Consider the following 24907-nt stretch of genomic DNA (forward strand, 5'->3'; position numbering starts at 1 on the left):
ATTATGAAGTTGAGGGCTGCTCTGCCTGCGATGAACCCGGGGAGAATGGAGGTGAATGGTGGGTCCCTTCCCAGCCCCACAGAGCTGGCAGCAGCCTTGTGCAATGTGCTGCCTCCTGGGTGCAGCTCCTGATGGGGTCACAGACTTTAAAAAAGCCAGGCTGAAAAATGGGCCAACGTGTCCATCGAGAGGGTGATAGTGCTGCATCTTTGGAAGCAGTGCTTACAGCTCTTACTTCTGTGCTCTCCGCATTGATAAAATGATTTTCCCTTTGGAGGTAGGTGCAACTTGTCATGGAGATCTGCATTCCCCCGGTCTGGGGGTAAATACAAGGAGAGAGGCAGAGCTCTGATCTACAGGGAAATCTTCTTTAGACCACTGCAGTGGTTTTCGTGTTTGAAAAGACGCTGCTTTTACATGCGGGTTTGTTTGAAGATGATCTGATAAATCCTTTATTACTCTTCTCTCAGCCTGTTTTTATTCGTAGGGCTGATGCTGTGTAATGACTCTGAAAAGCCCGAACAGACGCGACGTCCACAAGGCACAAAGCTCCAGGAGCTTCTCCCCACCCACCAGCAAGGCGCTGCTCCGCACTGAGCGCACGTTCGCTCTGGGACGGACGGTACCGAACCCTCAGCGGACATCAAGTTGTCCCGACCCCGGCGGGGTTTGGGGTTGAAGCTCGGAGCCGCCGTAACGCTGGGACAGCAGCTCCGCCTGGCGGGGCGCGACCGCACGCGCAATGCCAACGGCGGGGATGCGGAGCCGGAGGCTCAACCTGCTGGTCTGAGAGATGCGATGAGGGAAAGAGCAAAGAAGGAAAGGAAACACTGCACCGATGCCTTCCATGCACCCCAAAGGACTTGTGATATAGCAAAGCCCTTGGTGCTGAGGGCGATGTCGTGGTGGCTTTGGGCGCTGACTGATGCTCTGTAACATGCAGAAATAGCGGCAAAGCTGCTTTTCATGAACCTCAGGAGAACGAACGCTGCTTCTCAATTTGGCACTCGGCTGATGTGCCGTGCGGGTGCCCACAGTGATTCCCAGCAGAGGGCAGGGCTGGAGCTGTGGGGAGCTCGGGGAAACACACCTTGGGCAAGCAGAGGTCTGTGCCCTTTCTCTCCATCTCTCTCTACCTGCCCCACTTGCCTGCCCGTTCCCAGCAGTGAACAGGGCAGTAAGGACACATCTCCGTGAGAGCGTTCTACGTGCTGGGCTGTTTCTGACACCAGCCAGCTCTGAGCCGGCCAGCGTGATGCAGCAACAAGCGCTGGCAGGAGTTCTGTCCACAGCAAAGCAGCCAGCTCCATTTTCATTTCTTTTAGAGACAGCTTCCCCCCCCCTCCATGTGTGAGCAGCCGGCTCCTGCCGTGACTCCGGCATCTCAGACAACCGCCGCTTCATCTCCCGAGGTGTGGGGCAGCGATCCGCCCCTCTGCAAACAGCACTGCTGGACCTCAAAGAGCCCCGTGAGCCGAGGTGGGCACCTTGCAGCCCCACTGACTTTGCAGGGAGAGCTGCAGGACCCCGGAGCTGATACAGCACCACTGCAGGAGTGGGAATTGGTTCTGCTTTCTGCTATGGAATTTTATTTGATTAGTCTAATCTGCTGCATTATTATTTACCACATGCAAATCTCTTCAAACTGATTAAAGCTGACATTTAAGCTAAGAGATGAGATCTGGAAAAGAGTAATAAGGAAAAATTATTACCCCGGCTTTTGCAGTGTAGATTTGTTGGGCAGATCGATTACATCTAAAATTTAAGGTTGAGACTTGACCCTAAATCTCCTTTAAGGAAAAGGAAAGAATTAATTCCTCAATTTGTTATATTTCAGCTTTACAGCAAAGCCCACAGGGGTTTGTATAGGTGCTGCTGCTTTGGAATGGTGGGTTTGGATATCAGAGGTAACCAGCAATGAATGTTAGCTTGCAAAATCTCACATCAACACGTTTATTGTCTTTAAGACCTGGAATTATGGCTGTAAGACCTTCCTAAGGCTATGGGGTTATACAGAGCAAGCAGTTGTTTCTGGGCCGCTGTAGAAGAACTGTGAGCTGTATATTGGGTATATCTTCATCACACACAGGTCTGTATTTACTTATTTCTGCTGACCCAATGGTGTAAGAGCTCTATGTTTATACAGCACAAGCCCTGAATCAAATAAAAGGTGAGAAAAATGGTAAGCTGGCCCCTGTGAAGTATATTTTACAGAGAGGGTGTGGGGGAAGAGGGAGAGAAAGAGCACTGCAATGAGTTTATCCCACAGTCGCTCTATGGACATTGTTATGCTTTGTAAAACAGATGTAGAAAGGTTACGGACCAAATAAGGGTCTGATTTTTGGAGATCCAGGAGCTTTACAGGGTCGAATACCTCACAGCCTCCTTCACGTGAACCTGTAAAAGAAAACCTCTCCATAAAACCTTGCTTATGCTTGCAAAAAGTCAGTTGTTTAGCCCTCCACAAGCAATAGTATTGAAAGCTTTTCCTAGACAGGGGTCAGATCCATTTTATTGTAAGAGCAGCTCCGATCAAAGTGCAAAAGGACAGAGCTAAAGAACATCTCAGCATGACAAGGCTCTTACTCCAGCTCCAGGACTGCACTGGAGCTGGAGAGCAGGATGGGAGGCTGCAGCCCCTGCCCTGTGTTCAAAGCTAAGGGTCCCAGTCACACACTGAGCAAACGCCTGTGGATGGAACTGCTTTGCTTCTAAACTCCTCCCACCTTGGAAGGAGAACAGCTCCATGGGTGAACACTAATTTGTTCAGAAAAGGGCCACCCATGAGATGTGTTTTAACTATTTACTGTAAAATCTACCCCCCAAAAAAAAGATGGGAATAAGACATTTCCACTACAAAACAGTTGTGACAACTCAGCTGCTGCTACATCTTGCTCCCAGCCTGGCAAGCACGTCTTGCATTCTTGTCTCAGCACACGCTGCATTGGAGGCTCCTCATGTGCAGCACCACGGTAATTTATCATTAGCAGCTCTCCAAATTATTCTAGTGTTGATTAAATTAGTAAATGCAATCACAATCTGAAGCAAGTTAATTGAGAGAATTTATTTGGTCCTGACAGTTTTATGCATGTTTGATTAAGTATTATAAGGTTTGTTTTTGATTTTGCATAATTTAACTTTAAATCCTGAGCTGGGGGGGGAGCATCAACTATTAATGACCCAAATAAACCCCCTTTAGGATGAGTATATTTATGATTTATTTCTAAAGGCAATATCTTCCAGCTTTGGTTTTGTTCAGTTGCCAAAGTGACAAATATGTTTAAAGCAACGTTTGGAGCAGTCGGGTTCACGCAATAAATCTCATGAAATGCACACAATTCATTAAAAGTTTTGAAAGAGGTACAAGTTAGCATTTATATTGCAACAAGTGACATATAAATGTGTATGTTTGTCTCTGAAGGGTGCTGTAAAATATAGCAGCAGCAGCTAGCTGCTCTGACTGGTACTAATGGCCCGCACTCGGTGTTGATGATAAGTTTCATCACAAATCTTCAATGCTGTCAACACAAAACTGTTCAATCAACAGGGAGATGAGTTGTGTCTTTAGTAAAATTAGCACGGGAAAGAAATACAGCCCAGAGCCCTGCTGGAGGGCTGGGGGCGGGTCCTCTTTGGGCTGAAGCACAGACGTCTCTTCAGGACCTTACCTCTCTGAATGTCAAAGCTTCAATTCATGGCTGCCTCAAGGACTGCGTATTTGTTATGAAGACACGCATTCATTTCAGCAGGTCAATGTATTTCAGGCTGAAGACTGAGTCCTGCTGCCTCGCGTTTTTGTCATCCTGACCTAAGAAATGAAAACTGGTGGTCTTGGCACCAATGTTGTGGCGTCATCCTCCACGCACACGTGCTGGGGTTGTGCTGTGCAGGTGGCTGGGTGCTGCTGGAGGCTGTGGGAGCCTTTGTCTGCCAGAGCCCCCCCTTTGCACTACTTGCAATCAGCATCACCCCCCAGTAAGACCAAAGTACCTTCATAACGCTGTCGCTTGGGCTGTCATTCCCATCTCTGGCTCCCCATTACGGGCAGTTGGTGGAGGTAAAGAAATGCGACGTGGCTCTCACTCTGATCTCAGTCACCAAACAGATGTTCCCATTTCACGCTATTGGGAAAACTCATCAGCTTCTCACCTCCCCTTTTCCCTCCCACCAGAAAAGGGCAATTTGTTTGGAGTGCACAACCGCCTCATTCTCCCTCGATGTTCATCCCGTGCCTCGGGGCCCTTCATTGTGTTTGCAGAAAGAAGATGGTGCTGGGGGCTGAGCGCACTGCAGGCAGCTGGTGTGCTGGGAGGGATCTGGCCGTGTGCCTCCGACTGCTGAGCCGTGCAGCACGTCTGGTTATTGGCAGATGGCTTTGAGTTCTTATTATTTAATGTTTTTCCACTGCGGTAATGCCCAGACAGCGAGCGGGGCGGGGGGGCAATAATAAAAGGTTGTTATTCTTTCCATTACAGAAAGTCATCCTTAATTAAATCTAAGGGGAAACACCGGGGAGAGCATTTAGTTCTGAAATGGGCTCCTCCTGCTCGTGTCGAAGGAACTTCGGGTACCTACTGCGGCCACGACACGCTGCGGGCCGTACGTCCGGCACAGGCCGCCGGCAGCTCCGTACCGACAGGGGCAGCGAGGCCCGGCCGGGCCGCCCGGCGCCCTGACACACCCACCCACGTTGCCCTGGCAACGCGGCGCCCTCCCGCTTCCGGCGGCAGTAGCGCGGCGTGATGACGACATCACCGCGCGCCGCCTCGGCCGCTCCCTTCCCGCCGCCGTCGTCGCCGCCACCGGCCGGAACCGGAGCGCCGCCGCCTCCCGCACATGCGCGGTGCGGCGCCCGCCCGTAGGCCCGGGCCTCCTTTCAGCCCGGGCCCGGGACGCCCGGCCTCGTTGGCTGCCGCCCGGAGAAAGACCATGGGCAGGACGGTGAGCGCGGGGCAGCGCCCCGGGGCGGGGGGAGGCGGCGGGCAGGGCCTCGTTTAGGGCCTCGTTCAGGGCCTCGCTCCGCTGCGGTGGCCGCTGCCCTCCGCCGGGGCCTCGCAGCGCTCTGAGGCCGGGCCCGGGCGCTGAGGGAGGCCCAGGCGGCGGCTGCGGGGCTGGGAGCGGCGGCCCCTTCCCGAGCTGGTTGCGATGGAGGAGCAGTTCGGGTTCCGCTCCTTCTGGCGCTTCTCGACCAGCGCTCACCTTTATTTGTCATTGGCTCTCACCTTGGGGGGAGCCCCGCAGGGAGGGGGGATGAAACCCACGTAGGCGACGGTGCTGCAGCATCCTCCGTTCTTGGTTTATGGCGGCACGGCTGGGGCCGAGGTGGCTTCGTGCCCGGCCTGCCAGCAGGCCTGGGGGGTGGGTGCTGAGGTGTTCGGATGCATCACTCCCACGCAGGTTGGGCCTGCTTCTGTGTATTCTGCTTTCATGTGCCGGCAGTGTGTGTGCAGTGTGCACCTGTATGACCAGAACTGCTTCTGTGACAACGGAAGTGACAGACTAGAGCTCATTCCCTGTCATTCTCCCCTCATTCTCCCACCCCTGTCTGTGCTTATGGCTCTGTGTGCAATTAAGTGATTCTTTCAGCATTTATCAATGAGCTGCGCTGTGTCATTTACTGAGCGTGTGATTCTTCTTAAAATCTTAATGGGCTTAAACATGTCTGGGCAGAAGCCTTGTCGTTCAGAGCTTCCCACCACTCAAAATGAGCACACTGAAAACTAATCTCTCCTTTTATCTTTTAGATCAATTCATGTGTAGGATGTTGTGAGTCTGTGAAGCACCTTAGCGATTCCTTGTCCTCTCCCTAGGAGGCCAGGAGTCACAGGAGAACTTCACTCTTTTGGTACAAGAATTAAGTGGCACCCAGAAACGGCAGCGAACTACCGACCTTCTGCTGGGTGGATGGCAGCATCATTTACAATGTAATGTGTCTGCAAGTTTCTTATTTGTGCAACATCCCTCTGCTTTGGGCTGTGACAGTGTTGTTTGAGGCCTCTTAGATTCACCCATTGGAGGTTGTATCAGAGAAACCAAAAGTCCTCTTCTTAAAACAGAAGCCAGACGTGGAGTCAGTGTGCTCAATTAACCACAGAGCAAACTGTTGCTTATGCAAGTGAGGTTTGTTCTCTGTTACTCAGGTGTGGCCTCGCCAAGAGCTTTTCTTATGTTTGCTCTGTTCAGTTGCATGCTCCAGGCACAATAAACTGTTGCTTTTTGCAGCAATGTCAAATTAGCATCTATCCACTTCATGTGCCTTGCAAAATACATTCTTGTAACACACTTCTAAGCTATTTAGCATTTCCTTTTTTACAGGCAGGAAATTATGGCAGGGAGGCACTTAAAGCTACATGAATATCTTTGATATTTGAGAATAGACTTTAATATCCCAAATTCTTTATTCCTACATTGACTCCCTTTGCCCTTTATCAGTGCAATTCATACAGAGCCAACAAGTTTCTGCAGCAAAGGGAAAGGAATTAGAACGTGGGACCATGTGGAAGTGATTAGAACTGTTGTTTCCACTCGGATGCAGCTTGAGGCAGGTCGCAATGGAAATGAATCACCCGGTGTTGCGTTGAAAGTCTCTGCTATGAAACTGCAGTTTCTTGTAGCTTTATGCTTTACAATGCAACAACAAAGTAACAATTACGGGAGGAACTTCTAAGCTGCTCTGATTTTAACAGTCATAGGATCTCATGTTTAACAAGAGGCTGAATGGCTGGGCGTGTGAGGAGGCTGGGAAGTCCCTGTTGTTCTCTAGGATTATCTAAAACATGTATTGTTGTTTCATAATTCCCGGAATCTGGCACACTGTGAGCCTGGGGTGAAGCAGAGAGCGGCTAATGGGCTGCTGCTCATCACTCTGATAACAGCAGAGGGTGTGTGAAGGACGTTAAGGTTGTGAATCCTAAACACTCCACAAGACAGAGGTATTTATCTCTGCAGGTCACAAAAGGAGAAATAAACTGTTTGCTATCTTTGAAATGCTGCTTTGCCATTGGATGCAATGATAGTGAGACCACAGGGCTCATCTAAGCAAAGGGAGGTGCATCCTGTGGAGTGTGAAAAACACGATGGTTTCATTGTTCTTGTGAGACCTTCCATTATTTTCAGCTTGTTTGGTGAAGCTTTGCCAGGTTCTGACATGAGCAGAAATCTGTGATCACTGTGCCCGGGCTGTAAAATACCCTAAAGAAAAGAGAGCTTTTGGGAAAGGCAAAACAACTGCAAAGGTCCAGTGGGAAAACATGCATCAATATGACCTTTTGCATGTGTGGACTGTTGTGGGACTGCTGTTTGATTAAGAAAGGCCTGTGAATTAGCCAAGATAACACCTGAATGAAGCTCTCCTCTTTCCTTTACTAGCGCTGTAAAACTTGTAACGAGTTGTAATTTGCGCTGCTGTTCAGTTGCTTTTGGGGATCTGACTTGGTGTTGGTGGAAACCATTGTATTTCTGTATGTTGGCCTGGCTGAACTGTCAGCAAAGCTGAGTTTCACAGAGTCGTATGTAAGTGCCAAGCTGGGGTGAGCCTGCCCTGCTGCATGTCTTCCTGCTGGGGCTGCTTAAACGTGTCTTCCTTCTCTGCCTTCCTGCAGGTCTCTTCCATCCTGGAAACTCAGCAAAGAGTTAGCGTTCCCAGGCTGCTGGAGCTCTTCCATGTTAATGGATGACATTTGATATGTGCCCTGTAAGTCCTGCACTAGGACTCAGTGACCCGTGGGGTGCCTGATGCCTGTAATCCCCATCCCCCGCCGGGTCCGTTCGTTCCACGGCCCCCACACGACCTGCCTGCATTCAGCCTGTGGGCCGGTACGGACCACGCACTTGGTGCGCACCAAGTACAACAATTTTGACATCTATCTCAAATCCCGATGGATGTACGGATTCATTCGTTTCCTGCTGTACTTCAGCTGCAGCCTGTTTACCTCCATCCTCTGGGTGGCACTCTCTATCTTGTTTTGCCTTCAGTACCTTGGCATCCGGATCTTTCTGCGTTTCCAGTACAAACTCTCCATCATCCTCCTTTTACTGGGGCGAAGGCGAGTGGACTTCAGCCTCATGAATGAACTGCTCATCTATGGAATTCATGTGACCATGCTGCTAGTGGGGGGGCTGGGATGGTGCTTCATGGTATTTGTGGATATGTAAATAAAACAAGAGCACGTGGGCTAAGAAGGTGACTTTTCTTCCTCCCCTGAATTTGTCAATATCCTCTTTTCTTTTTTTTTTTTTTAATATAAATTAATTTATTTATCAGTGCTGCTTCTTATTGATAAATTAATGCACTTGTCTCTGGAATTTGTATTACTTTTTTGTAAGGGTTAAGGTGCCATCTTGATGCAACCCTTGATTGGGTGTTTATTCTTTGCATAGAGCCAGTTAATAGCAATTTCTTCTAGTCTATAGGAGCCTGCCTTGTTGCTGTTCCTCTATTCCTGTGGGCATGGAAAAGGCAGCGCATTTCCTGGAGCACGGAATCCAGCAAACCTTGTGCCCCACACTGAGAAACATTCCTTCATGTCTCGGGCATGTAATATGTATTCTACCAGACCAGTGCTGTCCTTTCTCTATGTAGTTTGCATTTTGCATATTCCCAACTAAGAGCATGGGGCCAAATTGAACAGAATGTTGTACTTTTGGTTTTCTTGTCTTTCTTTTTTTTTTTAATATTGTTTTTTAGATGAACGCAAGGCTTGCATTCAACCCACTGTATCATGTTGTTCACTTCAATGTGATTATATAGCTTTGAATGGTTTTGTCCTTTTCAGGCAATTAATGCTGAGTAATTGAGTCTTACCCCAATAGAACAAATGCACTGGAGTGATGGGAGCAGTGTTCAGTGTCATGTGCTCTTGAAATTCCCCGTCATAGCCAAATTGTTATCGGTTCGCAGTGATGATGGAAACCCATTGCGATGGTTCTCAGGGTTTAGATGTTGGTCCCGCCTTTCCCTGAGTTGATTAGTCCCACTTTTCTCCCAGAGGCACTTCTGTCTTATGCACAGCAGTGAGATGAGGCTGTCTTACCTGGGTACAGTCTGAAGGGGCAGTGGCTGTTCCCCACAGTTAGAGAGCTCTCTCTCCTATCTTTGCTGCAGCATGAGTGATGTTACTGGACAACTTTCCTCACAGCTGGAGAACTAAGCACTAAGCTTAATTATACTAGTCCTGATCTGAGATCTTGGCTCGTTCCTTTGCAGGCAGTTAAGCAGACCAGAACTTGGCCTAAGTTTTATTTTGATCCTTTCTCCTCTCTCCGGAGTCAATTGCAATGAAATAAGCAAGACTGGATACACGTGGCCATTCCCTGATTGGCTTTGGTTTCAGATGTGAGTGGACTGAGAGCAAAGTCGGTGAGCGCAGAGAACATTTAGTGCTTCAGCCTGTGAGTATTTGTGTGCATGTTGAGGCCTTTTGCTCACATTGATTCGTAGCTTTCCAGATGCAAAATAGGAAAGCACCTGTCTGAAGCTAAAGCAGAACCAGAAATTACCTTGTTATCAACCATTACAATAATGATGTAATATGCAAAGTGGACACACAGGGCTGAATAAATAATGGACAATGGTGGTTGTGAACTTTAGAATAGCCTTGTGGGAACCAAAAGCAGTTTTTTCCTGCAAGAAAGACTTGGTGTAATGTATGCCACAAACTGCAGTGTCTGGAGGTTTCCTCGTAACTGTGGAGCTCCCCAAAGCTCTGTTCTGGGAGCGTACTGTGCACCACAGGGCCTTCATGTCCTGCAGGTTCCAGCTGCAGCCTGCCTGCAGGCACGGGCAGTTCCCAGTAATTCCCAGCCCAGTACAGCTGTCCACCTGGGGTGCTACAGCTCAGGTTGTGTGGGTTGTGCAGCTTCCTGCTGGAGAATTTCTGCAGGAAACGTGAGTTGCAGCTGCCAGCAAACAGCTTTCTGTGTGCTGAGAGGCACCCAGCAGCCCCCTGGTGCCAGCTGTAGCAGCTTTCCTTTGCGCTCTGTAGATGGAGCAGCACAGACACAGCCTGAAGGTGTGATGGTAGAACCTTGTTCTAACTTGAGTGGCTTGAATGGTTGAAAGGGGGTTTTGTGCTGCTGTGCTCCCCACCCGGCCTGCTCCGGCTGCTGCCTGTTCCTGCAGCAGTGTCCAACCAACCGGCTCTGCTGCACCTCAGTGCTTTGTTGTGCCGCCTGCCCATCTGCCTTCTGTGTTCAGTTTCAACAGCACCCGTGAAGGAAAAAGTACGTATCCTCATCAAATCACCAGAAAGTAATGTTTGCCAAGTCTCCAGGTATTCAGCCAGAGAGCTTGGGGATAGGTTGCTTCCAAGACAGGATGCCCTATTCTTCCTTTACAAGCACAGCCTAACGCCCAGTCAGATTACCCTGCATCTTGAGTGAAATTGCCCACGAAAATAGATAACCTGGAGATTAAGCAATTGAGGAGACCTGGGAGGCAACGCGAGGTTGGAAGTACTCTCAGTCTTGGCTGTTAGCAGCACACGGACACCGAGCGCTGCTCGGGCAGTTGGATGCTCCTGGAAATGAGGTCCCTTTGAAGTCATGCTGGCAAGAAAGAGGAATTAATTTTCAAATGATTTGTTTTATGATGCAATAATTCGAACGTTTCAGATCTCTCCAAGCAGAGCAGCGTTTGGCACCTTTACTGAGCTTCTTCAGAGCGTTTTCCAACTAGAGCTAATTAAACCTCGCAGCGTCCCCAGGAGATGGCAGAATAAGATCTTGGTAATGATTCAGAATTCAAATTCGGTGTTTTTGAGGGTGTTGGGTTTTTTTGTTGTTGTTTTAAGCCTTCAGGATGGCGTTGCCAAAATAGATTTCCTGAAGCAGTTGAGATTCTGTGAGTTGCTTACCAGGGCAATGGGAGCCAAACTGCAGCAGGGCAGGAGGGGCGCTAAGCACGTGCAAATAATGGTAAGCAGCAGTCAGAGCTGTGGCTGCTATGGAGTATCGTTTTGGTTTGGTTTGGTTTTATTTTCTCCATTCATTTTGACTGGAAAACTTGGCCTTTTTAATAAGGGGGGTCGGGAACAACTTGTTAGAATACAGCAAATAAGGAAACGGGCGGGAGGTGGGCTTTCTATTTATCAGGAGCCCAACAAGTGGCTGATATTGTTACTTGCCAGAAACATCCCATGAAGTGGGGATCCGCAAACTGTGCCCCATTGGGAACCTTTGTGTTTGGGGATTGTTTTTTACTCTTTCCGAAGGTCAGTGCTGGAAGGGGTCGATCTGGCTCTGAAGTTCGTTGTCTTCCCTGTCGTGCTGTCTGGCTGTAACTTTACAGTCTCCTGCAATGTTCCTTTTGGCATTCCTTCACACCGATTCTGTCCTGAACAACGAGAGCAGCTGGTTTGTTCCCTTTCATGTGGTTGGGTTTGCTTCTTTTCTTGCCACGTTTGGGCTTTAAATGTTACTAAAAATGGGGTTAAGTGTAATGAGGAAAAAGCCAAGAAACATGGATTTGGGAGAGCGTGTCCCCCAGACATGTGCCAGCTCTGCCCTGCCTCTTTGTAGCCCCCAGAGACCCCAGCCCACCCGGAGCTACCAGGTGCCACCTGTCCATCTGCACTGTGTGGGCTGAGGGTGGTTTACAGTGGCAAGGTGGCTCGTCCTGTTGGCCCACTGAAGTGCTGGAGTTTCACCTCGTTAACTCTTCAGAACTTGCCGACAGCTGGTGTTTGGGGTGCTGTTAAATCCTGTATGAAACGTGCCACCTACATTAAACGTGTCTCATTTTTATATAACATGTTGATGCATTGATTGGTTATGAAGAAAAAGGAGCCGTTCAGTCCTGTGATGCTGATATGGTTCTGTTCTGGGGGCAGCCCCCTTTCAAAAAGGCACCGAGCCTTTGCCTTAAGGCCTTGCCCAGCTGACAGCTCACTGTGATTCCTCCCAGGGCTCTCATTAGCTCCTGGTGTTGTTTCTTTCCCTTTGGGGCTATAGGAGACAGCATCTATTAGCAGGCACAGAGAGCAGCGTGGCACGTTTACTTCCAGGAATGGTTTGTTCCGGAGGCTCTAGCTCACACAGATAACGCGCTGTTCTGGGGAAGAGTTGCTGGAAAATATGAAGCCTTGTTAACTTTCCGTGATTGTATTTAGCCAAACAAGGTTTCCATAGCTCCTGGACAGCTCTGCTGCTGCTGCTGGGGGGGGGGAGAAAAAACCCCTCTAATTTCTTCACCTGCCAACTCTCTGCGCTAATTTTGTCTTCCTGCTTCAAAGCACTCACCGTGCCCAGAAAATGTCACTTCAAAGCAAAGTTCTGTCCACTAATGAGTCAGTGAAAAGCGTTTGCTTTAAAATGTTGAGCAGATCTCAGTGCTGAGCTGGGCTGAGTGCTGCTCCGAGCTGAGGGTCCTCGGGGTCTCTTCCCAACGTTCCCCATTGTGCTGTAAGGGGGGGGGCTGCAGTGCTGTGGGATGGAGCTGTGGGGGCTGCAGTCAATCAGCCCCCAATGCCTGCAAGTACCAGCGTTCCCTCACATGGAAAATGCCGTGTGTAACACCGAGAGACAAATACCAAAGTCCTCAGCTGCTCCGTGAAAACAAAATCAGCCTCCCCTTGGCCCTGCTGAGCGTTCTGCCTGAGTAAGGACGTCGGGATTCTGCATGCTAATTAAATGAACCACCCATCCCTCTGCATCCTGCTCTCCGCTGGGAATTCCCCTCTGAGTAACTTGCTCCCCACGAGGAAAGGAGCTGCATGAAAAACCTCCCAGATGGCGAATCCGTTAGAGAAAATCACAGTCTGTTTTGGGGCTGTTTCAAACAAAAAAGAGCACCGGAGACGCGGAGGAATAAATTTGCTGTTGCAAACCATTTGCTCAGTAATGGGGAGAATTTAGATGGGCAAAGATTTAGTACTATATTTTTTTCCGTCGGAGTGTTGTCTCCTTTTGCCTCCAAAACTGAGCAGTTGTTTACAGTATAAATGGCAGTGTTGCATATCAGGAAGGCTGCTGTTGCTTTACTGCAGCCCTGGACCCATTTATGCCTGATCTCTGCAGGAAGGAGCTCATGGGGAAGGAGCAGCACTCAGTCACATCCCATGGTGTTGGTAGGGCCCAGGGCACAGAGCTCAGTTCTGTCCCTGCTTGGAAGCATTTCACTTGAAGTCCATAGGAATTCTACCAGGGTTTTCTTCTTATTTTTTCCTTTATTTTTTCTTTTTCCATGTAAACTTCAGATGAAAGCTGCCCAATAGTTTCTTGGTAATGTGTTTGCTTACAGCTGTGTGCCACACAGGTGCTGTTACTTCCTTCTCTGTGTGAAGCTGGCTGGAGGCAGGCATGGAGCATGGCATTGTGCAACGTGAGGGGCAAGGGGAGCAGCCTGCATGGTCACACTGGCACCATTGCAGAGGTGAGACCTTAGCAAAACCCCATGGAAATTCCTGGTTTAAGCCAGGTGCAGCTTAGGGGAGATTCACTTGTCTTCAGGATTTGAAATGGGAGCTCACTGAGCTTCCAACACTGAGGGGTCCAGCAGTTCTCCTGTGCTGCAGCCCTTCCTAATGAACCAAACTGGCAGCACTGATTTGCCAACACATTTCCCATTTACTGTTCACCAGAGCATCAATTGTGACAAATAAACAGAAGAAGGCAGCATTTCGCTGAGAGGATTCCATGTACTGATTAAGACACTGAACTAAGAGAGCTCCTCTGGGTCTGTGTGAAGGCTGCAGAGCAGCCATGGCAGTGCTGGGGGGCTGCTGCACCGCACCCCTGATGTGGGGTTGTCCCAAAGCAAGACTGTGGGCTGCTCTGCAATAGCAGGGCTCTGTTTCCACAGAGACTGTTTAAATGATGCCTGTATTCACACATTGTGAACGCCTTCAGAAAGGGATGAATGCGGTGCTTGGCTTTGAGAAAACAGGATCATTTTTTATGATTGGTAACAACTTGTTAGCAATGTGCTGCAATGAGGGCAAACAAATTTCACACCTCAAGGCCCATAACTGCTTCTCAGAGAGGGCAGGGAGGAACAGCTGCTGCTTTGGGAACGTTGGACATGCACAAAAGAGCTATAGGGTCTGTGGTGCCTTCCTCTAAAGCGTGGAGCATCAGCTAGGAGCCGGACCAAGACCTGTAACCTGATTATGGCTCTGGATAAACGCTGGTTCTGCTGGAGGTAGTGCTTCCAGCAAGGTCACAATTTCACTTTGTGTTCTTCTCCAACGAAACTATTCTTGGGGAAATAAATAAAACATTTGAAAGCGATGCCCTTAAGGTCAAATTGCAATGCACGCTCGTACCGAAGATGTACACCGACTTGAGTCAGTGTGTGGCACAAGAAATATGAGGTCAAATCCTTGAGTCCCTCATTTCCAGCTGCTGCTGTAGGATTTTCCCAGCCTGGCTTTGAGCAGCAGGTTTGGGGCAGCAGCAGGAGGAGGGGGGTCGCTTGTGGGTGAAAGCTGAGCACAAGGCCTCAAAGTCTGATCTGTGTGCGCTGCATCTCCCCCGTGGGCTCCCAGTGCCCCGCACCCCTGGGTTGAGCTCTTAGGATCCCAATGTTGTGGGTCTGTGGGGCCCTGTGAGGGCTGGCAGCAGAGAGCTCAGAGCTGCCACCCGCGACCTTGAGCATCTTCTGCATCCTCCCAGCACATGATTCGGGGGAGAAGAAGGCAGGGGCGGGGGAGGTGGCACAGCACCGAAACGTTTGTTCAGCAGTTGCTGCAAAAAGAAAAAAACTTGCTTCAATCTGCTGAGATGCCAACTGAATTTTGTTTTGTTTTGGTATCTTGGAGGCGAGCCAGTAGCAGGATGTTGTGAAGTCTTCAGCAGCTACTGCCTGCTTGTTCCATACCAAGCATAACTTTGTATATATTTTTATCGGCAAACTCGGTCCCACGCGTGGTGATGTGCAAACAAGGGCCCTGGCTGCAGGGCTGCAATCCAGAGAGCTGGGAAGAGCTGAGCCATTTTCCTTGGCTGCTCTCTTAGCTCACATTCTGCAGAGCTGGCCTGCAAAGGTACCTTTCCTCCCTGCCAGCTGCTGAGAGGAATAGCAAGTGGTTGGTTCGATTGGAGGTCTGGGGGGTGGGGGGAACAAGTTCAGCATCACTGGGGTCCCGGCTCCTCCTCCTCAATCCAGGGGGGGATTTCAGCACAGATGTAGCTGCAGCGCTGGAGAGGTTGCAGAGAATTTTGGGTATTGCTTTTTTCCATCTCACACGGGGATGAGGCGTTTGTGCTGTGTCAGCAGAAGGGGCTGTTCTCTGCCTTGCACAACAGAGAGCCGCCGGGTATAAATAGCCTTCATGCCCGTCACCTCGGCGACTTTCATGGCGATGCCCTGATTTAAGCCTCTCTTCCAGGAGATGCTTTAGGTGTGTGCCATCCCCATGGGACCAAACGTGTATTTAAATTAAATGCATGGCTATGGGCTCTGGGCAGCCACATGCCAAGCCTGTGCCGTAGTGCTTTGCTGGGCTGGGACCAGTGTGAGCTGAACCTGCTGCGTGTCTCTGAGCACTACAACTGTTGCATTCCCAAAGCATCAGCACTCGGAGCGGGAACACTACCGAAGAGTGTCTGACAAATATATGTACGTGTGGGGACCACTGTCTGCAACTCATGACATGGTGAGGCGTCTTGAACACGACAGGGCTCTGCAGAGGAGCTGTGGCATGGGGATGTGGGGGCACGGAGCTCCCTGCTTTCTCCATACTTTGACTCTTGCTTCCTCACTGGAGAGCTCTGGAGGCAGCAGCTCACTCCCATTTGCAACCCCAGCAGCACCCTCGGTCAGGAAATGTTGTCCATATATATAATGTAATAGCAATAATTCCATGGCTCAGTCATTGCAGGCACGGGTGCAGCACCCCAGGGCTGAAAGCATCCCCATGGAGTGACCCAGTCAGACCTTGGCCTCACCCCGCTCGCCCTGCCTGCATCCTTTGTTCCCAATGAAGGCCCAGAGGTGACTATGGATGCCTTTTTAAATGTTTATCGTCACGTTATCCATCAGATACATATTTACAATCATTCATTAAATTAGGATGTACGTTTCATTCTTCTTTCTTGGAATATTAATGCCTACTCCTGGCTGAAATGCCATATGAATATTCATTAAAAAATCAATCAATCCCGGTGCCAGGAGTGATGTCATTTGAGCAATAACTGAAGCCGTAATCGAGCATGCGATGAAAAAAGAAACGACAAATGCCACCAGATCCAATGTTTATTGAACTGGGTAAATCACGGTAGGGTTTTTCCATGCTTTCTGTGCTAAATCTGTCTCTCTGATACCCTTGGGGGGCTGTGCTGAGCCTGTCCTGCCAGCACCCCAAGGAGCACAGGGCTGCGGCGATGGATGAGTGGGACGTCGCATCACTGCCGAGCTGCTAATGAGGACCGTGTCAGAAATTAGTCTTCTGACAATGGGAAACAAAAGCTCTCAAAGCTATTGTGGGAAATCTTCTGGAAAATGGATAGGCTGGAATCTTCTTCCCCATAGATCTCAGGCTGGTGGAGCTTTCTCACTGCTTACAGCGTTGGCCAGGCAGCCCCGTGGTGGCACTGCTTAGGTTGCCCTATGCATTGAGTGCTGGCCGTGCTTGGGTTGGGCTCCACAGTGAGAAAGCAACAACGCACTTTGGGAGTTATCATTATCACTCTGCAATTCCTCAAACTGAGATTTTCCCAACAAAAGCAAAGAATCTGTGCCCACGTGTGGGTCCCGACACGGCTCCCATGATAAGATCACTCTGTTTGTGTGGAAAATAGTGAGAGCTTTGGCTTGGCTTCAGCAGCAGCAGCAGTTTTGGAAATCTTTTGCATTCAATACACCTGGATGGTAGGAGAGGTCATCCCTGCAATCTGCTTTGTGCCTCAGCTGCCATTTTAAAGCCCTCTATCAGCTCTGCAGAACGAATGGAGCAGAACATTTATCCCGGCGAGAAGTTGGGTTGATTGTAGCTAAGTGTATTTTCTAAGGTAGCTTTAGCATTCCAGGGAAGGGACTGCAAGGATATCTTATAGCAGCAGTGAGTGCTGGGGGGCTCAGCAGCACTGGGGCTGGGCAGCAGGCTGAGGGCTGCATCCTTCCACTCAGCTCAGGGAAAGTCGAGCAGCTGGGACCCTGCGTGCGGAAGGAGTATCTGAAAGCAAAGGTATTTTAATCTTGTGGATGGTGCCAAGTCAAATTAAACACAATTTCTGAGCAGTCAAAGCAATTAACCGTCAGGATCGTTTACAAGAAGACGTGTCTATCCACCAACACTTTGCATCTTCAAGATGAAAGGAGATATATATATATATATATATATTTCTGAAAAATTTCTTTTAATGCTGCTCCTGGGAGAGGTGCCTGCAGCCTGCGTGCAGCAGCTGGAGCCGTGGGGCTTCCTTCCAGCACAGGGCCCAGGGAAGCATCACAGCAGGCGTCAGCCCCTGGGTTGGGAGTTAACCGAAGGGAAAACGCCTCCTGGGACCACTCTGCAGTCACCCAACCATTACAGCAGGAGTGCCTATTTAAAAAGGCCAACGCTGCATTATTTTGGTTACTGTCTGTTATTGTCGTCCCTTCCTCTCTCATGAGGCCCAGAAAGGAAAGCAGCAGCATCGGGCACTTCGGGAACAAGTCTCATGATGGGAGCACAAGGATTTCTGTATTTACAAATCAGCAGAGCCTTCCTACACGCAACCTTCCACCAGCTCAGCAAGGACAATGCAGCCCCCTTGGAGACACTCCCATTTCTGTTTGTTTTAACTTATTCCTGATCATCTTCATGTAAAACAATGAGCGTGGCTGTAGTCATAATAAGCTCCGCTCTCACGGAGCCAACCCTGTGTCACAGCGAGCTGCCTGTGCTGAGCCTGCCTGCCTGATGTAAGCAGCCGTACTTGGAGAAGTCAGCAGCTATTGCAATCTGGTTGTGCCACCTCGACTCGCTGTTGCACAAGGGCTGTCCCCATGCAGGGCAATGCTGGAGGACGGCCCTGTGTTGGCTGTGCTGATGCCTTCAGAGCAAAGCCCAGCTCTGAAGCTCTGTCACTCACGACATCCCTCTGCCATGAGTGAATACAACGTGTCAGTGATGGTTTGGGATGCATTTTGCTTTGCCGTTTGCTGATGGTGTGTTAATGCCAATGGACTCCATACAGCTGTAATACAGCTGCTGTTTCCTCTTCCTCTTGTTTGAGCACCAATTATGCTGGAGGGTCAGCTACGTGTGCCATGCAGGGAAGGTTCCTGGCAGCAGGTGATTTTCTCTCCAGCCTGCCTTGTGGGGTTTGCCAGAAAGCCATAAAGTACATCCACCTTCCCTGGCCTGTTGGCTGGGATGTTACCTCACCGTGCCCGAGGAGCGTGGCTCAGTGGCATGTAGTTTGTGGTCCCACCATGTCCTGCCATTCCGCCTCTGCTGCTTCATCACACTGCTCTCACTTGGCACGTCTCCTGCACAAGTGGAAACGCTGGGTGTTTTATCAAGTGATTTCTTCAGCCCTCGAGCCGTTCTTCAATTTGAAGTGCTTGATTAAAAAGGAAAACAAGAAAGAAAGAAAGAAAAAAGTGCAGGGAAGAGAAAGAAAGAAAACGTTTTCATCAGCCTGAAATCACTTTGCAGACATTATGGAAAATGCTGCCTATTTTGTCTTCCTCTGCTCTCCGAACCGATCTTTTGCATTACATCCAGCATGTAGTAAATAAACACGTTTTCTCAGGCCCTGCAGCTATAGAGAGACATCAAATGGTGCTTAAGAAATGTTCCTTTCTCCATCACAGATCATGCTTTAAAAGTCCGTGGCTGAAGGGAGCGGGGTTGTTCTTCGGGCTGTGTGTGAGCACATGTAGTGCTTCCAATAGGATGCCCTGCACGCATCCCATGGCTGACGGCTCCTGCAGCCCCACTGCACCCACAGAACATGCTGGAACAGGATGGAACGTGCTGGAGCATGGGGGAGGTGCAGGAGGGCTGACAGCAGCCCATTGACAGCCCTCAGTGAGATGCAGGGAGAGGAGCAGTGGGTGTCACGTCTTCATAGGAGCACGATTGCTTTATGTCCAAATGCACTTCGGGACGTATTTCTCATACATCATCTCCAAGAAGAAAAAGAAAGAAAGAAAAGGAAAGGGAAGAAAAAAAAAAGAGAGAGAGAGATTTTATCATTTGCAGCAGAGGAAATGTGTTTGTCCTGACCTGACACTGTTTTTTAACGTGTCGAGTGCTAATGAAATTCCTCAGCCTTGAGCAGCTCTGAGCATCCAAAAGGCTTTAAAATATGGGGACATTTTTTTTTGCTTCCTGCAGATTTTAAGGCAGCTTCAAAATGATGAATGCGTATGAGGAGAGAAACTTCCAGATCCAAAGAAGTTCTGACACAATCCAGTATGCAAAGCAGACAGAAAGAGGCTCGTACTTTAAAGGGGCTTTTGTTGTTCCTTTGAAATTTGTTTAGAAGACACGGGGCTAACGCTGCTCGCTTTAATCATGCAAATAGGTTCGCCGATCTTAATATTGGGGGCTTAGAGGCACGAGAAAGCAAAACGAGGCTTTTTAAGCTGGGGAAGAACACTCGGAATGAAAATTCGCCCACCACCCCGAGTGCCGCATCGGGCAATGCCGCTTTTGTGTGCGATGCTCCACGGGTTTCTCACGGCGGGGGGATGGTTCAGGGGGACGCGGTGCCCTTCCCGCAGCTCCGAACCCGAGTCGGTGTCCCCTGCGGGACGTGGGGCAGCACTGCGGGCTGGGGCTGCAGCTCGGGTCGGGCACGGGAGCCGGAGCCGCTGCGGCGCGTTCTGACCTCTCCTACACGGCAGGTTCCGCATCGCAGCGGCGTTCCGCATAGCAGCTCCGTGCCACCGACACAGCTCCGTCCATGCTGACCGTTCCCACCTCCCCCGGTGATTTTTAATTTTTCTATCCCCTTCTGTTTCTGCCTTTACATCAGTGTTCCAGAACGGACCCTTGCTGGCAGCGGGGCACTAATGCCGCCTTCTCCCATTCTGAAGCGCCCCAACGCCCCCGGCCCCGCTCCGAGCGCCGCTTCCCCCGCACCGCGTCGGGGTCAGAGCAGCACCGAGCCCGCCTGCCGCCCCCCGGCCGGGCCGCCCGCGGTCCCTCCTCCTCCCCCGCCTCTCTCCTCCTCCTCCTCCTCCTCCCCCCGCGGCGGGGCCGGCCCGGTGGGGCCGCCTGTCTGCGGCGCCCGGCGCTGCTGGGCGAGGTCAGGGAAAGTCCATGTGAGGAGCCGCTGGAATCACTTCCTGCTGCCGCCGCCGGGACCGCCGCCACCGCCTGCACCGCCGCCGCCGCCGCCGCTAGGCCGAGCAGCGCCGCGCCGCGCGTCCATGGGGCCGGAGCCCCGCAGGTGGGCGCCGCTGTGCCCGGAGGGCTGCGGGATGGGAACCGGGACTGAGAGCTGGGAAACGGGGCTGCGGAGCGGGGGAACGGGGCTGCGGGCTGCAACGGGGGCTGCGGGGGACTCTGCGGGACGCGGCGTGCGCTGGCTCGGCTGCCCCCCCCCTGCCCCGCGCTGCCCTCCTCGGCGCGGGGGGTGGTCAATGCGTGTCCCCTCCCTGTGTCCCCTGCCGGTGTCCTCTCCCCGGTGTCCCCTCCCCATCCTTGTGGCCGGGATACGGTACCGGAGGCCTGGGGAGGGAAAGGGGGGTGGGGGCGGTCAGCCGGGCACGCGCGGCCCCCGCCGGGTGTGGGTCCGAGCCGGAGCCGTGCCCGGTGCTGGGCCGGGGGGTGCGCGGTGATCTGCGGCAGGCGGTAGTTAAAGTGCGTTCGCCGTGTCAAGGACTTCTCCAAACATCTTCCCTGCTGTAGGGAAAGAAAATGACAGCGGTACATTGTGTGCTCCGCCGCGCCGGGCTCGCCCATACGTATTAGCGGCAAAGTACAGGATCACTTAAAGCGAAGTCTCCATTACATGCTGGGTCATTAATTTGAATATTCACTTGTGTGTTTCCTCCTTTCAGGAGGCATTTGTGAGATTGCGGGCGGCTTGATGTGCTCCGCGCCTGCCAAGTGTTTGCCTCGTGTCCTGCGTTATTGACGCGCTGGCACACTGCTGCACCTTCCCCGGCTGAAATATTAAACAGTAGTAGGAGCTGAAAGCAGTAAACAAAACTGAATTCCTGCTGCCTTCCCAGGGAGTGCGAGGCTGTGTGCTGGGGGCTCCCAGAGCTCTGAGTCCCCCTGGGGTTCCTGCAGGAGAGCCCTCCCTCCCCATCCCCCCCCCCCCTTTCATCCCTGACAGACCCTGCAGATGGAATGGAGAGAGCCGAGTGCTGCTTATTAAGCTGAATGTGTGTCACTTATGGGACAGAACATGCATAACCTCAAGGTGTGGGCACTGGAGGTAACAGCAGTTTGATCTGCAGCAAGCAGCACGTATGAATTAACGAGGGATCCTGACCTCCTCCTTCTGAGAGTGGATGTCCTTCCAGTGTCCACTGCTCCAGGCACCGCACATTCCTTCATTCTCCTGTAGAGGTCTTAGAATTAAGGAAGAAATAAGAAAGAATAAAGTGGAGATATGTGGATGTTAAAGGGGTTTCTCAAGCTGAAATCTCTGGAAGGAAACTTTCAACGCTTGCTAAATATTTTGGCTAGTTGGAGAGAAAGCAGGCTGCAGTAAATGCAGAACCAGGAGCTCTGCATGTGGCATCAAGGAGCTGGAACAGGCTGACCAGAGAGGCTGTGGATGCCCCATCCCTGGAGGTCAAGGCTCAAGGCCAGGTTGGATGGGAAGCTGGGCAGCCCGGTCTAGTAATAAATGTGGAGGCTGGTGGCTCTGCCTGTGGTGGGGGGGTTGGAGATTCATGGTCCTTCAGGTCCCTTCCAGCCTGGGCCATCCTGTGATTCTGTTAAGGTCATGCAATGTGGCACAACACACTTTGCATTCAGGTGGGCTGCAGAACGGCCCAGCAGAGCTGCCCCAAAATCACCACTGAGCCCACAACCCAGAAGGGTTTCCTTGAGCTTTGCAGAGGCTGCTTAAAGTGATCCTGGGAGGAAAGAACCTCATGTGTTGGAACCATGCAGAGTTCCAGTGCATCCCATCAGGGCCGGCTCTGCCCTGTGCTCCCCCACGGGCTCTGTTTGCAGCGCTGCAGTGGGACTGCTGCATAGAAACCTCCAGACCCGGCTGTGCTCATCCGAGTCAGGATGCAAACCCTCCGGTGCTGGAATGGAAATATTTATTTTACAGAGCCTTATTATAAAGTCAGATTTCCCTGCCAGGCCTTCGGGAGGGCCAGCACGGGGCTGCGTGCGCTGCAGATACAGACTTTATTTGAAAGCTGCCTTTATTGGCATAATAGCACTTAAATTGGTGCCCGGCTCTCGGATGCGATAGGTGCACGCTTTGTAAAGGATTGTGTGGAACCTTTGGGTTGTGGATAAACATAGCAAAACAGCCCTGCAAAGCGACGATCGTGCTGCTGCTTTGCTCGGTACAATGCCTGTGTTTAAAAATACCCGGGCCTGACAAAATGGGGTTAGGGTGAGGCTTCAGCCACACATTTGGATTTAGCCCAGGTTTTGCTAGCTGGGCAGCTTTGTAGCAGTGAGGGAAGCGGGTGGGCTGGGAGGAATGGGTCCTGTGATGCCGAAGGGCAGAGAACTGAAAGGAGAGCTGTGCTGTCATTGCTTTTTTTTTTCTTGCCGTTTCTCCCACATTTCTTTGATTCGAGTTGCATTTTCTTTCGTTTCATTCGTGCATTCAGCAGGGAGGAAATTAAACTGAATGGCGAGTTCCCTACAGCACCCAATAGGCACAGAGCGGCTCTGCGTCCTGCTGCAGCCAGCGTGGCTTTGCCAGCACCTGTACCCCACAGCTCCACTGCCAGCGGGGCTGAGCTGCTGCTCCTCGGGATGGAAACACCTACAGGGCGTGTGTCGTGCGGGGCTTATTTTAATCGAACCAGCTCCGACATTGAGAAATAGGTTAAGCATGCAAAGGAGGGTGAGGCTGTTGGTTTTTCTCTACCTGACTTTATTTGTGAAGTGACAGGAATTTTGACAGCCTTTGTGTCTTTTTTAGCAAATCAAGTGTCATGCCAGGTTTGCCTGTGGATGAGATCATTTGCAAAATATGCTTCCCAGCTTGCTCCGGGCATAATTCATTGTGTCAACTGCAATTGCTCATTTGCTAGGAACTGTGATTCATTAGCGATGGTTCTTTTTTTTTTTCCCTCCTTAAGTTCGACTTGTTTTTTAAGCAAATGTTTGGAGGCAGAACAGGAAATAAAATCAAAACACAAATAACAACAACAGGAGGAAAAAAAGCCCTTTAAATCACACAGCGTTTCTATCCACAAATACTGCTGTGAAGGGAAAACTTGTTAGAACGGCCCGGTCCTGGGCAGGGCCAAGCAGCCCCTGGGACCGCTCAGCTGTGCGGTGTTGCACTCATTTTTGTCATGTGATTGCTCCTAAATGGGGACAGAGGTAATAATGCTCATCCTGCGGGACAGCCTGCGCCACGGGGAGGCTCCAGGGCAGCGGGACGGATGGGCAGATAGATGGACAGATGGAGGGACGCTGGGCTGGGATGGGCTGAATGGCACCCGGGGATCCCAGCACTGTGCTGGGGAGCTGCACAGCTCTCTGCTGATGTGGGGGGAAGGAAGAGAAAGAGCCTTTGCTATGGGAGCTGTGCTGTGCCTCCCAGCACCCACCGTGCTCGTGCTCCGGGTGTTTCTAAAACACCCATTCCCCAAATCAGACCTTAAGACATAATACAAAATAAAACGTGCATTTCAGGGACGTTTTTTTTTGTTTCCTTTCCCGTGGATGGAAGCAAATATTTCAGTGCATGTTTTTCTTCTGTAGGTGGGTGGATGGGGGAGAAATCGCTGCTGCTGCTTCAGCAGCCACCAACTCCCCTCCAATACCAAACCAGTGTGTGGGGGCTGCACCAATGCAAGTACTTTCCAGAAGGAAATATATATATATACGCATGTGTATGTATATCTTTCTAAACTTCTAAGCGATGGCCATCATTGTGGGAACTGAGCAGGCTGTTCTTCCCCATGCAATGGTTTGCTATGGGGTGCTGCTCCCATGCTGTCAGTAGGGCGGGTGGCTCATGGCTGTATGCTCAGCGCTGAGGGGCTGCCCACCTCGGGGTGCCCATATATAGGCTCTGGGCTGAGTTCTGTCTCTTCACCTCGCTGCCACGGCAATCCAGCCGGTATCAAGACCTATTAATCATGTGCAAAAAGCAGGAGGAGGAAAATCCTCTTTCTTTGCAGCATCCAATCTGTAGCAATCAGGGCTCTTTGGGATCTATCGATCCGGGGAGCGGAGCCAGATGTTTGCCATCCCCGGGTGCCTGCAGACAGAACTTCAGCGGCCGGTTGAGACGAGGTGTGTGCAAAGAACTGGTTGTTAAGGACAGCCAGGCTGGTGCTTCGTCAGGCTCATGGGCTCGGTGGCAGCACACTTGTGTGGAAAGGGTCCTGTGTGCCGGTGCCAGCGCTGGCGCAGCTCCACGAGCGCATTTGTATCATGATATCCACTGGGGAAGCATATGGCAGCCTCGGTTATATATATTGTGTGGGGGCACATATTTTACATGCCAGTTCTCGCTGTCATAGGACAAACATTTACGCTCCGATTATATGAGGCATTAGTAAAACAAGAGCAGGGGTTGGAAATGCCATAATTCCTTTGCAGGGATGTCGTAAAAGGCACTATTTAGTGGTGATACGGCTATGGCAAAATTAAGGGGTGATAATGTTTCCATCCGTAGTGCTTTCAGGGTGCTAAGCTTTGGAGGGATTACGCTTTGAAGAGGTTTAGGATGCAGGTGGATAAATACCCCGCTGGCATTTCAAGGCACCCTACGTGGAAGGCAATGGCCAGGTGCTGGGGGGGTCTTTTTGTGACTTGCTGACAGTCACGTTGCTCTGGTTCATCTCATCCCTTCTCAAAGGTTT

General features: G+C 50.9%; 2 protein-coding genes across 4 annotated transcripts in view; both read left to right on the forward strand.

Annotated features, from left to right (window-relative positions):
* Positions 1-4739: 4739 nt before the first annotated feature.
* TMEM250 (transmembrane protein 250) lies at positions 4740-10382 on the forward strand. Of its 3 annotated transcripts, none has more exons than XM_072353107.1 (3): positions 4740-4941; positions 5745-5924; positions 7602-10382. In XM_072353107.1, the coding sequence occupies exon 3, from the start codon at positions 7735-7737 to the stop codon at positions 8152-8154; it is 420 nt and encodes a 139-aa protein (XP_072209208.1). In that variant the 5' UTR covers positions 4740-4941; positions 5745-5924; positions 7602-7734; the 3' UTR covers positions 8155-10382. The 3 variants fall into 3 exon arrangements, with proteins under 3 accessions (XP_072209208.1, XP_072209209.1, XP_072209211.1); XM_072353108.1 differs by having other exon boundaries at positions 5811-5924; XM_072353110.1 differs by lacking the exon at positions 5745-5924.
* Positions 10383-20167: 9785 nt separating this feature from the next.
* Positions 20168-24907, forward strand: part of NACC2 (NACC family member 2) — a 34002-nt gene continuing 29262 nt past the window's right edge. Inside the window, exon 1 of the mRNA XM_072352559.1 lies at positions 20168-20325. The gene's annotated coding sequence lies outside the window, so the exon portion shown is untranslated. The remainder of the gene's footprint in view (positions 20326-24907) is intronic.

The sequence above is a fragment of the Excalfactoria chinensis genome, chromosome 18 (genome assembly GCF_039878825.1).
Source record: "Excalfactoria chinensis isolate bCotChi1 chromosome 18, bCotChi1.hap2, whole genome shotgun sequence".
Taxonomy (NCBI): domain Eukaryota; kingdom Metazoa; phylum Chordata; class Aves; order Galliformes; family Phasianidae; genus Excalfactoria; species Excalfactoria chinensis.